Source organism: Columba livia, chromosome 6, assembly GCF_036013475.1.
Source record: "Columba livia isolate bColLiv1 breed racing homer chromosome 6, bColLiv1.pat.W.v2, whole genome shotgun sequence".
In the NCBI taxonomy this organism is placed as follows: domain Eukaryota; kingdom Metazoa; phylum Chordata; class Aves; order Columbiformes; family Columbidae; genus Columba; species Columba livia.
The window spans coordinates 12556703-12571403 of NC_088607.1; the positions used below are offsets into that span (position 1 = coordinate 12556703).

The window sequence follows — 14701 nt, forward strand, 5'->3', positions numbered from 1 at the left end:
GCAACTGACAGGGACATATGAAGAAATTGCCTGCAGTCACCTTCTAATACCAGCTTAGGCAGATCCACATTTACCACACATTAATAACTTAATGTATCCAGTGGAAGACTTTTTACTACTGAGGCTGATCGGGAGGGCTGTGCCCTGAGGGCTGCTCGGTTTGCTGAACCAAGAGCCAGTTCCACACCTTCAGCATGACCTGTCCACTGAGGCTACTTCCCTCTCTCCCCGAATCCAAGCTGTGCACCCTCAGTGGGGCTGGAAACCTCTCCTCCCTCAGAAACTCACTGCTGCATGAGGTCCACCCCATCAGCTGCCGGGTCCCACCCCACCTCAAGCTCCTTGGGCTCATTGCTGAACTAAGGTATGTCAATGGGTCAGCCCGTTCCTGGTGATCCATGCCATAAGCGTAGGTCACAGGCTGCAACCAAAGTCACAAAAGGATATACAAACAAGCACTTATACGTGATTTCTACTGTTGGTTGCAATCATTCATAGTTGCAACCTAATTAATTAATTTTTTTTTTTCTGTGAATGGGACTCTAAATATAGTAAAAAGGAACAACAGCTCAAACAAATGAACCTTGTGTTTTCTCAGGATGGGAAAACAATCATAGAATCATTTTTGTTGGAAAAGACCTTTAAGATCATTGAGTCCAGCCATTAATCTAACACTGCCAAATCCACCTCTAAACCATGTCCCTATGAACCTCATCTATGTGTTTTTTAAACCCCTCCAGGGGATGGTGAATCCACCGCAGCCCTGGGCAGCCTGTTCCAATGCCCAATAACTATTGCCAGGAAGAAATTTTTCTGAATATCCAGTCTAAACCTCTCCTGGCACAATTTGAGGCCATTTCCTCTTGCTCTCTTGTTTTCTTCACCTCCATGCGCACAAAAACCCCATAGCACTGTATGTCTAGAGTGCAAGGTTAGAAGTTTCTCCTCTGTGCAAAAAAAATTAGCTGTATTTGAATATAAAAGGTGAAAACCTGTTATTAAGAAGCATGTGCTGACAACCAAAGTGAATGCCACTTATTCTGGGCAGTCTGTGTCCCTGCCTCCCTGCCATGGTCACAGTGTGTGGGTTGAGCTCCTCTGGTCAGTGATGCTGGTTCTCCATAACCCTACATGCTCAAGGAAGCTCTTATTAACTGTGAATATTGAGTGGGGTGCAGATGAGAAATCCTGACCAGGAAAGTAGTTTCCCTGTAAAAATAATCAGCCTCCATTTCTAACAGCAGCTGTAGCTGAAGAAAAACAGAACAAACAAAAAGCCAAAAAAACAACAGGCAAGATTTTTGGCAGAATGTTAAAAACACAAAGGCTTGCCTAAATCCATCTCCTCATTTCACATAAAACCAAAGTCCTTGGCTATTTGATATAATAAATTATTCTGTCCCCTTTCCTGCAAGAACATGAGTGCTAGTTAACATATTCTAATTAATCCCAAAGGAAAATTCAGCATCTTCCACCCACAGAAATCTCTCTCTGTCCTGTATTTTAAAGGTAAGTCTATTTTCTCTCTGAATCCTCGTTTGTTGCCCCAGTTGGAAAGGGAGTAGAGATTTATAACATTCGCTGGTTGCTACACTTGGCTGCATTAGAAGGCTGAGTATCAGGAAGAGGTAAAAATATTTTTCTCATGCATCCAACATACTGCATTGTCTGTCTTCTGGGATGAAGTGGATCAGCTGTTTAACAGCACACAGTAACACTACCCAAATGTTTGGATAAGAAAGCAGTAGATACTGTAATATCAATTTGGCAAAATAAGAATAATAATTATACTATTACAATGTGGAATTTGTAAAGTCCTCAGGGATATTAGAAGCTAAAAAGCACCACAGAAACATTAATAAAAGTAATAATAATATTTCCACAAAATTCCCAATATAGTTTACCTTTGTAAAAAGATCCAGCATATTGAGAAGCTTTTTATATATTTAAAATCATAGCTTCATTACTGCTGTTCTTTCTCATTCTTTTAAGCTTACATGTTGAAAAAGTGCATGTATTTAGAGCCTAGTTGATGGCAGTACAGACAATAAAACATGCTCACCTGTGCAAGAGCTCTCCTGATGACTTTGCCAATGTCTTGTCTCCACTCAGGGATGTCAGGGTTATGGTAGTCCAAGTTGGGAGAAAATGACAGGAGCTGAGACTGGAAATACTCTGGAATAGAAAAACAGTATTTATGAGAAGATTAAATGAGCAGTGTTCAGAGTACATCCATGGGTGCAGAAGACAAAAGGAAGACCATAATTATCTTAGAGGGGAAAGGCTGAAGGAAGAAAAAACACTGGCTAACACTAAGCAGGACAGAAAGCCTGCAAAGAAAGAATTCTTAGAAAGGTTCTCACAAAGGATGTTTTGCCCTAATGCCAACTTGTGGCTTTTCCAAGAAGAAATGGAAGCAAAAATGAGAGAGCTGGGAGGATGCTTTCCTGTCATGATGCCTCTGGGCTTTGTAACTTTGCCACTCAACTTCATTAGATTCTGCTTACAAGGAAGTTGACCAGTAAATAAGGCATTATCTGGCTGAAATTTGGAAAGTCTGTGCAACTGCATGCATTGTGGTTTGCAGAGCAAACACTTGCTGTAAGTAATGTTTTCAAAAGCAGGTATTATCTGTTTGCTCTCCTGGAGGGAAGCCATGAGCGGTTAATACCCCCAACAAATAAAAACCCAGTGGTGCTAATGACTGGCTAATCAAGCAATGGCTATTAATGAAACACTTTAAAATTACCTCCTAATTGACTGATTGCAGGAAGGAGGAAAAACCTCCTAGACTTCAAGTACAGAACAATTTAAATTTTTCTCCAATTCCAACTCTCCCCTCTGGTGTCACCAGAGACCAAGCCTGGAATCCTTACGACAACCCTGCACAATGGATTTGGGCCAGTGGAAGGCACAGATTCAGGATGGCAAACACACTGAGATGCAAGTTCCCAGGGTAGAAGACTCTCCTTTCTGTTTTTAGAGATGTGCTGTGCGTCACCTTGAAGCACCTGATCTCCAGATGCTTCAAATAAGCGCCATTAATAATTTGTAAGAAGGTACCAGTTTTAGATTAAGATAAACCAGCGAGACTATAAATGAGGAAATCCACAGAATAGCAGGGATGTGCCAGCACAGCACAGTGTTTACGTTACATCTTTTGCAAGATCTGTTCTTTCTAGATGGTGCAGTATATTTTCAAATAACACAAGCCATCAAAGACAGCAGGGAAACTCAAGTTCTGGAGGCTTAACCCAGAGTCTGATACATAAAGCCTTTGACTTTTCAACCCTCAGTACCATGTCCAGTTTATTTTTTTGAGTAAATTCTGGTGTGTTAATCACAATGCAAGAAAAACCTAAATAAATCTTCTCCACTGCTAACACTGGAAAGCCATTCCCTCTTGTCTAGAGCCATAACAACTTAGGACACAGATTAGGATACACATTTAGCAAAGCACATGTTTACTAAAGGTATCACTCATTTATGTACTCAGACTTGAACCAACCACCAGACTAGGGGTCTGGAAGGACTCCTTCCTTAGACCAGGACAGTCTGCAGCATGGCGCTGCATAGAACTATTTGGATATTGCAACTGGATCAGTTTCTCTTTGTGATAAATCCCAAAGGTTTGAATTTTTTAAATAGAACGGCAACATTTCTTACAAAGTGTTTAAAAACAGTGAGGAGCATTCTGTGGGACCTACCAAGACCTTTACTTCACAACTACAAAGATCATCTGTGTGGTCCCCTCTCAGATATTTGATTCAGGTTTATTCCAGAAACTAGTGGAAAGATGCAAGCTTCCCAGAAGTAATTACTGCATTTTGCAGTGCTCAAGATGATCAAGTAGAGGGTTACTCATATTTGCTAATAGCTAGTTTGGGTATTGCTAAATCATATTAACAAATTATAAAAATCCATTGCATTTCACAGCCAGGCAATCAATAAATATCTATTTAGCTGGTTGTTAAATCTGAGCATACAATTTTCCAGGCACCAGCAGGACATTTATTTATATTTAATTACTGAAACAAGAAACACATAGTTCAGTCACGCAGTATACCTTCAGTTATTTAAAGCCTATGTCTCAATAAAACTTGCTATCCAAAGAAAAGTTTGCCCTCAAATGCTCGATGCCAATAACTGGGTGAAGAAGATTAAGACTAGCCCAGGGTGGAAATCATTCTCTAGAGAGATTTCAAAAGTCCTGGCCAAAACTGCTGAGAGTGCCCTTCCACTCAGCATTTATCAAGCCCCAAACTGGGTGAGCTCTGTGGTTTGTCAAAGGGTGCGTTTTGGAGCCCATGATGGACAGAGCTGGCAAGAACATACCAAACATGACCCACAGGGAAGTCCAGTAGACAAACTCAGACCTCCAGCTGCAGCATGGAGGCTGGGCAGAGATACCAACAACAGAGTCATTTCTGTCCCCAGTTTCCCAGACCCCTCCTGTTTATCCAGTCACTGTATGAAGAGAAACAGGAGCTGTAATCAGGCCACTCCTGACTCTTTCCACAGCTAGGAAGGAGGGGGAAGGCAGTCTGTCTACAGCTCTGAGTGTTTTTTCTTTCAGGAGTTCCCAGTCAGAGTGTACAGACAGACCACCAGGCAGAGGAGACATCAGCCACTATGCTACAGTGCTGAGCTTATGAAGCTGGCTCGCTGCTCCATCCAGTTCACTTCTGTATTGTGTGATCACAAAGTATCTGAGCTACTTTGTTGGCAGCTTGTCTTCAGAGGTTCCTCCAGGCATTAGGGAGTTCAGAGAGTTCATTTTGGTTTAGCAGTGACTGACTGTTCTTCACCTATAGATACCCCTGAGAGATTTGGATATAAAAGGCTGAGAGTACCATGCACTGCGACCTCCTTGGTGTCCTGGATGAGGCTGTTGCCCGCAGAAACCTGCACAGTGACAGTGTTCATCCCCTCCACAGTGAAGACGTAAGAGATGCTGCTCTCCAATGTGATGAGGGGCTGCAACAGGTAAACACAGATGGTGATGTCAAAAACAGTATGAGATTAACTCAGGATCACAACATACACGGGATTAATCCACCAGGCCATGACATACTTCCTCCCTAATACAGAAATGGCGCTCCAAGCTTGCATATCTTGGTTAGGCCAAAATGTGGCCCAAACACCACCCAGTGAGAACAGTCCCATTGGCAAAGGTTTCTCTCACTTCAGTAAATGCTTCCTGAAACATTCTTCCAGTGAACTGCAACCTGCTATACTCTGAACACCTCAGTAGAGCGCAGTCAGCAATTGCAGAGTTGGCGCTGCAGAATGCAGTGTTGCACGCACACTCAGCACAGCTGCTACCTCATGTGTACAAAACACGATCCAGATCAAACCAGCATCTGAACATAAACCAACGATGCAGATGCTTTCTCAAACAATCCATATTGTTCAGATTCAGAACCAGCCCTTGCTCTTATGAGCACAAATCCACCTAACTCAGAACAACTCTCCTCAGGATAGAGCAAATGCACCCAGCATTGCCCTGTCCACATTTTGAGCCTGTAAGCTAGCTCCAACCTTAAGCTGGCAAACCATGCTAACAAGGCCAAATGCATGGCATAATACCTTCTGACACTGCTGTCTGAATGTGGCTGAATGCTTTCCAGAGTAAGGTTGACCTGCATTTAGCCAGCTCAGGTCCCTGGCAGAGGAGGCTGGCTTTATCCGCACCTTCTCAAACAAAAATGTCCTTGATAGCACTACAGCTCTTCTCTTTGCACAGGAAACTCTCACACTGATACACATCTAGATGAGAAAAGCACACCATGTTTGGGAAGACAGATTTGCATATTGAAAATCAAAGGTCTAGTCTTAGTGGTGCCATTGATCTGACAACTGGTCTATAGACAAATCTCTTGATTTAGATTAAACCATTAAAATGGAAATAGTGATACTAGCGTCCATTGCAAAAGCACTTAGGAGAACAGATAAAACCATTGTACCTTTGCTATCATTCCTTCACCACATTGCCAGTTTGTTTCCAGATGAAAACCCCTAAACACGCACCATCCGGCTCTCACACTTCATGCCATTAGACCACCAGTTTGCCTGAATTTCACAGCAGTGGCCATATATGCCATTTGCATAGACAAAATTTCCACTGGCATAGACCAGGCTGGCAAACATACTACCCCCAGTGCAGAATGGCACGTTCCTTTGATTCCCTCGTCCATGAGCTAAAAAAGCAGTAGAAAAAAATAAATCTTGATCATAGGGGACTCAGAGCAACTCAGCAAGGGTGTCAGCTTGTGCTAGTCCTGAAGGCCTAGCTAACATATACTTAGATATACACACATACTGCACAAGTAGAATAGGTCTATATCAAACTGCAGTGGTATTAGCAGTCTTCCTGGACATTACAGGTTGTGATTTTGCAAAACAGCAAATAAGAAGAACCAATCTGGCCTTTAAAATTTCAGTTTTTCCTTTTTGTATGTGTATATGGTGGACATTCCATTATCATGGATGATTTCACCTCCATCATGGAGTTTTAATATTAAGCCAGCTCCTTAATTTTAATTCAAGCACCAAGACCTGGAAACTAAATTAAATCAAGTAGTTTAAGGTTCATTTGCTCAAACCTATTAGACAGCTGGACACATTCATTAAACTGGACCTGTGTTAATCCAAGCAAATTGGCCTTTGGGTATACTGCAAAAATTAGCACAGTAGAAATGTCGTACAATGGTTCCAACAGGGTGGGAAGGGCAGGAGAAGAACCTCAGCCGATCATTTGAGTCTAAGACAACACCCTTCTGTACAACAGCACAGAGTGCATGTTAGTGAGACTGCACAGTGACACGACACATCTGGTTCTGCCTGGGATGCCCACAGGCTGAACAGGAAAAGAAGCTGCAATCCCTCAGCATGGAAGCACAATATATCACCTAGCAATACCAGTCACTATGCACAGTATTGCACATCTCATTTTGTAATTCACACACAAATCAGTGTCCCTATCTTCCACCTGTACTAAAAGCATCACAGTTTGCCCATGAATGAGCACAGAGAAGGATCTGACGTGTGTTAAACATGCCAGAAGGAATCTTGATGTGATGCAGATGGTTGTTCTGAAAAAAAAAAAGGTGGCTGCTGCTGTTACGTCTATATCCTTTGCCATACTTGTGTCAGAGCTGAAGTACATTTCATGAGGTAGCTGGAGATAAAGCTTTGCCTTTGATTTGGCCACAGGTAGAGTGGCACCACCTTTACTAATCTACACCTCAACAGATTTCAACATGTACAGTCACTCCAGGGTATCACCAGGATCAGCTGCTCCATGTATAGCTATGTCCAAAGAATCCATTCCAAACACATCCACATCTGCTTGCAGTCTGTTGCCTCTGGGTCTGAAACAGATTACTTTCTATTTAAAAAAAATATATTTCTTTAAGGCCTTATTCACAACCAACTTCTATATTAAAGACAAAAGCAATGGCTGGAAAACTGACACCTGGATGGCTTAATCAGATGATCAAGGTACCAGTACCTGAATGTTTCACATACTTCAGTGGCTGTCCATGTGTGAGCAGAGCCAAAACTATCAGAACTGTAATGTGATCTTGCATCCCACTATTTCAGTGCAGTATAATCTATGTGGAATTCTCTGGTACTTGTCATGGACTCGATGTGCGTATATGGGTGGTTGCCACAGCTCAGCCAGGGCACAACAACCTGACGAGTTATAGTTAGTGGTTTATATTCCTGAGCTCCTCTAGTGCCTGGATTATCTTTCCACAAAAAGAGGTGAGTTCTTACACTGAGCTTCCTAACTTGAGGTAAAATCCCAGTAGACACAGCATTTACTGTTGTTTTTTTTTTTTCCTCCTGCTCCTGTTCATAGCTAGGCTAAGAGGTTAAAATGCAAGAAGCTTTGTCAAAGATACTGGTGTATCTGCTATTTTTTATTTGAAGTTCCATATTTCATGTAAAACACTCATTTTTTTTTTTCTATTGTGATCCCACCTCAGTGCCCATCTTCAATTGCAACTCAATAATGTAGACAATGATGTGATTTAAATTGCTTTTGTAAATAACAGCAGATACTACACTGCAAAATTACCGTCTGTACATTTCACAATGTAATAATGGAGGACATTCCCTATGTGTCAGCTGTCTCGCTCTTTAAGCCTGTAATAAAAACCATAGCTCATAAGCAATCCTGCTCTTTCCATTTGAAAGCATGGCCTCAACTTGTAGTTTCACTTAAATCTGATTATTGATAAAAACGTTCTTTATAATAATTTTTGGCTAATAATTTGAAAATTCACTACAAACAAGTCTCACGTCTCTCTCCAATACACCCAAGACTTTGAACAATAGTCACAGATGGACACAAACAATTCATTGAGAGTCTCGTTTGAAATTCTACATAGAACTGGTTATTTGAACACCAACAGCTTTAAAATATTGTGTTGGAATCCAGCATTATATACTGCATACTGGTACATAATGGAAACTCCCATGGGTATTTGAACACCAGCAGTTTTTAAACGCTATGTTGAAAGCCAGTATTATCCCATATATAGTGGGATATATATCTATTCAGTTAAGTTGCAAGTGAACACTGGTAATAACAGTGATCTTCAAAGCTCAGTAGGGCTGATAACCAGGTCTAAAAAAGTAATGACTCCCAAGAACAATATGAGACGGGAGGAAATAAACTCACAAAAGTTAAAGTTCAGATAATGACAAACCCTTTTTAGATGATGAAAAAACTAAAACATAAACTAAGCAAAAGCAAGAAGTTTTTATTAGGGTTGGGAGAGTTCCTTGTTTGGTGCAACAAGCTAAGGAAGTAAAAAGGAACCAAAGGGTAATTGTACCTTGGTGTTGTTGCCAAACCACCAGAAGTAGGTGAGTGTGCCTGCCTGGCTGGGCCAAACTACTGCAGTAATGTTGACATCCTTATTTCTGATGGCGACAAAGGGGACACTCAGATGGACGTGCTCCACTGGACCTGAGGGATGAGAGAGTCCATTATTAGAGGCTTTGAGTTAAATCCTCCCTGTGCAGTTGTGAACAGCACGGATATTTCCTTCAAATAAATGTCAGTAGTGAGAGTCTGTTGTAGCAATGCATGAGAATTTTAGCAGTCAGTAAGCAAAAGAAAAATATACCAGATTAACAAACATAAATGCGTACACTGTTTTTTTTCCTCACTCTTCATTCTAGGGGAGCCAGAAATACATGTTTTGCACAGTGCTAATTTCAGACAGAGTCAGCACTGTGTTTAAAAGAATTGTTTAAATGCAGTTTAAGGGAGAACACTGAACTGGATTTGCACTGGATATGGCAAACTGCTATTGAAACCTTGAGGAACAGGACACAGAGAGAAAAAAAGGTGTTTTCTTGATAGTATATCCACTGAGCTACCCAGCTTTGTGGGAAAATCATTTTAGCCAAGATGATTTAAATCTGACTATATATGAAGCATTTATGGTTTGATTAAGTACACCCTGACAGTTTTTTAGGTCTCCAAAAGAAAGATTAATGATTTTGGAAATCCCTGGTATCTTTTTGACTTGGGCCTGACCTTGAGAAGTCTTTAGGGAGTCATTTACCACTAGCAAAAAAGTCAGGAACTACTTGAAAGATGTGTGCATTGGCACATCAAAGCATTTAACTGTCAGAAGATCATGTTTCTGAAAGAGTTAAAAAATAACAAAATTATCAATGCAAAGTTGTGTCTGATAAATGTCCAGAGTTAGTCCAGTGCGTGAAGTCCAGAATTAAAAAGCCACTTCCTCTCTAGAAAAAAAAAAAAAATGTAGAAAATACTAAGGTTTCACTTGATAGTTTTGTTTTAAGCTTTTACCATCTCCATTGTTTTGCTCCTTGTTTGATTTTTTTGGTTTTACTGGTACTGAATTTCAGCTGATAACTGCTGCACATTAGACTGTGTTACTGAGTCTTTCTAGATGGTATCTTACAAAAGAAAGCAAGCTGATAGACTAGCACTGTGAGAAGGAAAGCATGAAATAAAGAGTAAGACTTAATTCCTTTTCTAATAAGACATTAATTCTGGGAAGTAGGAAATTCACTGATTTCAACTGAGAAAATCTTCTTGTGTTACCTCTCAGCTCATCAAGCATGAAATGGGGACATTAATCACTTCTCCACCTACTTGGACTATGAGGATTTTTGAAGAGGAAGAGCTGTTCTTTTACCACCAGAACACAGAGCTCTGAGCACAATGGGACACTATTCTTGGCTATGGCTCCTTAAACTTATTCTTTTTTGTTCTTCTTTTCCCAAGGGGTCTCTACCAGCAAATGACTCCTGATGTCTGCCCATAGCAAGTACTCTGGGCTCATGAGAATAGGAGTTTCCCTCAAATATTTTCTGATAGTGCATGAAAAATAGTAATATCTTCACTTCCTTCAAATGAAGGGGTGAGCAGCTTGACCGGAGATTCCAGAAAGGTGAAAAGGTAGACAGACCACTGATAAAGCTGCAGGATAGAAAACTACTGTTGCTTGAGGTTAAGGAGCTGCTTTGCCTTTCCACACCCCCCCAGCACAGGATTCTAGCAGCAGCCACATAGTATAATAAGGATAATTTATACAGCAGCCTTTTTTGTCTGTACATTTGAGCTTCAGAGTCAAACCTCCCATATTGACTAGCAGATCCAACTATATTTAAAGTCTAATACTGAATTATCATCTTTTTCAGTGTTAGCATGAAGGTAAATGTTTGCAAAACATTTCCCTAGAGAAAATGATAATAAGTTGGCCACATAAGAATGCTATAGAAGTCAAAGGAGAGATCTGAGAGGCTGAGGAAGAAGAGGGGAGAGTAGCACAACCAGCCAAGCACCTGCCCCTTTTTGCATTCTGCTCTAAAATCCTCAACAGGAAAAAGCAGTTCCTACGAGAAAAATCACATAATCCATACAAAGCTGGTTGTTATTACCAGGTAACCATCACTTTTTTCAGCTAATGGCCCAAGGTGAAGGAAAAAACTGTTAATGCTCTAATAACAAGTTGTTAAATGCAGCCATGATTGACTTTGAGGGAATTATGAGCATAATAAAATCTTCAAGGAACATTTACTCCTTCACACAGGGAGCCTGAAATTAAAAAGAAGAAAAAAAGTTCTTGAGTTTTGGAAATTTCTTACATGCTTTCTCCCAGCAGAAGAAATGGCTAGAAGACATTCTGACAGGCTAAGGGGGAAGACAGACATGGCTGCGGACACCATTGAGGGCAAAACTGATGAGGTCCATCTGAATACAGACGGAGCTCTCTGCCCAGGAGATCTAGTAGTCTGAGAGCAGGACAAATAACTGGCATCTTCCTCATCTCATCCTGTATTCCACACCCTCTGCTCTCTCCTGTGGCTTTGAGAAGGCCAGCTGAGGGCTCGACATTTCAGTCTGCTCATGTGCCAAATGGAGAGAAACTGCACTGATGTACCAAACAGGAAGGAAAGGTCAGGGGTGTGTGTCGAACACGTGAGACATGAAAAGTAGCACATTAGCCCTCAGTGCCTTCATATCCCAGGAAGTACACACAGCATAATGCTTTTATTTATTAAGCACTGTAAATTCCCAAATCCTGAATAACTGACTCAAAATTGAGTAGATTAATCTAAACCTCTTGGTATTAGGAGCATATTGAAAATACGCATTTGGATTTTTATTTTTTTTATTTTTTTTTCACATGCTGTTTTGTCTCTGACCCTTTCGGAAAGCCTGAGAAACATTCTCAAACTTTTCTCTGTATCTGTGAGGACTGCAGATATATTCATGTTAAAAGAAACTTCCTCTTCATTCAGTGAAGCTTACTTAAAAGACAGAAGAGTGAAAGTCCAAGCCTCTCAGAGAACATGAGCTGCATATGTAGGTGGGTCTGCCTGTATTTTTAGGCCCAACTAGAGTTGTAGGGATTTTCAGTGAGGTCAGGTTTTCACTCAAGGAATCCAGCAGCTAGAAGTACTTACAGACCACATGCAGGAAGAGGACAGCGGTGTCAGAGCCCAGGCTGTTCTCTGCATACGCCGTCACCTGAAAGATGCCAGCACTCTTGTACACGTGCCGGATGCCATTCTCAACAGGGCTGAAATTAGCATAGGATACTGCAATGCCATCTCCAAAATCAAGCTGAATGTTTGTCCTCTGGAGATCACCCTGCAACAGAGAAGGTTGGATTATGAATCTGGGCTGATCAGAATGATTAATCTTGCCCTCCATCCCACTTCTCAGTTCTATTTTATTAGCATGGACACAGACTCATAACTTTACCAAAAAAGCCTAGCTTTGTTCTGTTACTCCCCAAAGGGGCCAGACTCAAGTCAACACCAGATAATCACATACTAGCAATGCTTAGAATAGCCAAACCTGTATACCTGTAAAGACATGTTATTTCCTGATTTTGGGTTTAGAGATTTTGGGTGGGCATAATGCCAAACATGCATCTATCAAGGGAACCATATTTGAGTCATCTAATTCAATGCATGGCTGAGGTTTGTGTGTCAGTGAAGTGGCCAGGGCTTTGCACAGCCCTTTACTGAATGGGTGGTATCCAACAAGTACCTCCACCAGAGGCAGTGAAATGAGGGCCCCACACTGATAGATGGCTAGATGCTAACTGGAGAGCAATTACCACATGCACACGGGAGCATCAGGAATGCAACAGAGACAGGACAATGGTTGAAGTAGCTCTCCAATATGTTCCAAAGAAACAGAACCTAGTCACTGAGATGCTGTAAGTCTAGTCTAAGTTAGTTTTCCAAGTGTCCTGTATAGTCAATGAAAAAGAAAGAATGACAGCAAGAAACCAACACATCCCATCCTAAGATAACTGAGACAGGTGACATGAATCATCTTCTGCAAATATCCATCCCTGTACCCTGATGACAGAGAAGCTAGATGACTAGTTTCACCTAGACATGTAACTTCAGAATGGCTGAATTTATACAGCTTGAGTCCCACACTGAGGACTGACAGTTTTATTCTAATGTCAGTCAACACAGAAATAGGGCCTGGATACACAGGAGAATTAAGTAGATGATGAGAAAATTCCTTCTAGGATTACTGTCAATGACAGCTATTAAATGAAGGCAGGAACAACAGACAAGAGTTTCCAGCATTGCAGGTATTGTCTAGAGGCAGCAGCTGCACTGTTTTAATTTAAATCATGCTTTAAACCACTGTAGTTGAACTGTAGGAGTGTCTGTTACTTCAGCTTCTTGGAACCTTACTTTATACTCATCCCCAGCTGACTAAAAGTAACGCAAAACAAGGCTAATTGAAACAGAGCTAAAGCCCACTGCAGTGATTTCACTGAACTGAAATAAAACTGCACCTCAGATTAAATATCTGTAGTTTTCTGCCTATGTGTAAGATGTGTTGGCCCAAGTAATTTCCTTTCATGAAAGGCATCCACTGTATTCACTGTTGGCGAAGATAATATGACTTTTTGGAGATGCTCCTAGCCTAAAACTGAAACCAATCCCTAGATGTATTGAGGATAAGAGTGAGATTCTGAAGTAATAGGAAAAAAGATCCTGCTCCTGAGTTTAACTTTTTGGGGTTTTTTTTAATAGAAAATTCAGAAATATTTCTTGGCCATCTCATAAACCCCATTATAGCTGTAAATGCACAGTCAGGATCAAAGCTGATGTGTGGTTCTAGTACATACTGATCTAAGGAAGGGAAGCAACCACGTAACTCACGGCCAGCTCTGAGTTACCTCCAGTCTCTTTGCAGCCAGCTCAGACCCTGTGGGGTCCTGCAGCCCCTGGGCTCACTGACCAAGACCACTGAACTCAGAGATATCACTAAGGGCTCTGGGCCAGGTATTGCACAAAACAAACTGTGACTTCCTAGAAAATCTGTGCAGATCAGACAAAGGGAAAAGATTGCCTGGGACAACACACCCATGACAGTCCTTAAAAGTTTTAGAGCTGACAGCACCAGCTTTCCCATGAGCAGTGATTCTCAAGTTGACCTGTGTGCGGCAAACATGGCTCGCAGACTAAATTCTGTCTGTGAACCTCACATCCGAAAGAGGTTTTTCATATGGTCTGAACACATTCATATATAGCACAGATCCATTTTGGCTCATGACTTTTTATCATCCCGGGACAGTCAGGACAAAGCCAGAATATTGGCTGGATTGTGGAAAAACAGGTTGTTAAATCAGGATTAAATAGCTCACGGACTGTTCTGACCCAAATAATCAGCAACTGAGACCAAAGGTGCACAACAAAGGTTCCTGCAGAAACACCCGTGAAAGGGCAAGCGGTCCCAGTCATTCCTCCCACTGACTCCAAACACACAGGACCTGCTGCTTTACTGGCAGTTGCCATCAGCCTGTGTAAGTGGCAATGGCAGCACTGACACAGGCAGGACGCTGTGTTCTGCTTGTCCTTTGGATGGAAACCTGGGAGCACAGACACGAAGCCAGACTACATTGAAGCAGGTCCCCTGTGTGGATGATCAGGACCACAGCATGCCCCTCAGACTTCATCTTCCTCATAGGCTACACCTGCATTAACAAATTGGTATGTAGGAATGGTATTTTTCAGATGTCAATTTGTCTTGAGTGTATACTTGGAGTCTTCAGGTACATGCCCATATTAGCAGGGTTATTACATGTAGTTTTTGAAATACAGATATTTGGTTATATGGTTAGAAAAAATACAGTATAAACCAAAAAGTAAACATAGATGA

At 41.4% G+C, this 14701-nt stretch overlaps 1 protein-coding gene across 2 annotated transcripts in view; it reads right to left on the reverse strand.

Annotated features, from left to right (window-relative positions):
• The window catches only part of SORCS3 (sortilin related VPS10 domain containing receptor 3), a 352535-nt gene that overhangs the window by 13178 nt on the left and 324656 nt on the right, over positions 1-14701 (reverse strand). For both annotated transcript variants that reach the window (XM_065067081.1, XM_065067080.1), the window contains 4 exons: positions 11968-12154; positions 8850-8983; positions 4854-4977; positions 2063-2175 (listed from right to left, as the gene is read on the reverse strand). In XM_065067081.1, coding sequence (XP_064923153.1) covers positions 2063-2175; positions 4854-4977; positions 8850-8983; positions 11968-12154 — 558 coding nt within the window. The remainder of the gene's footprint in view (positions 1-2062; positions 2176-4853; positions 4978-8849; positions 8984-11967; positions 12155-14701) is intronic.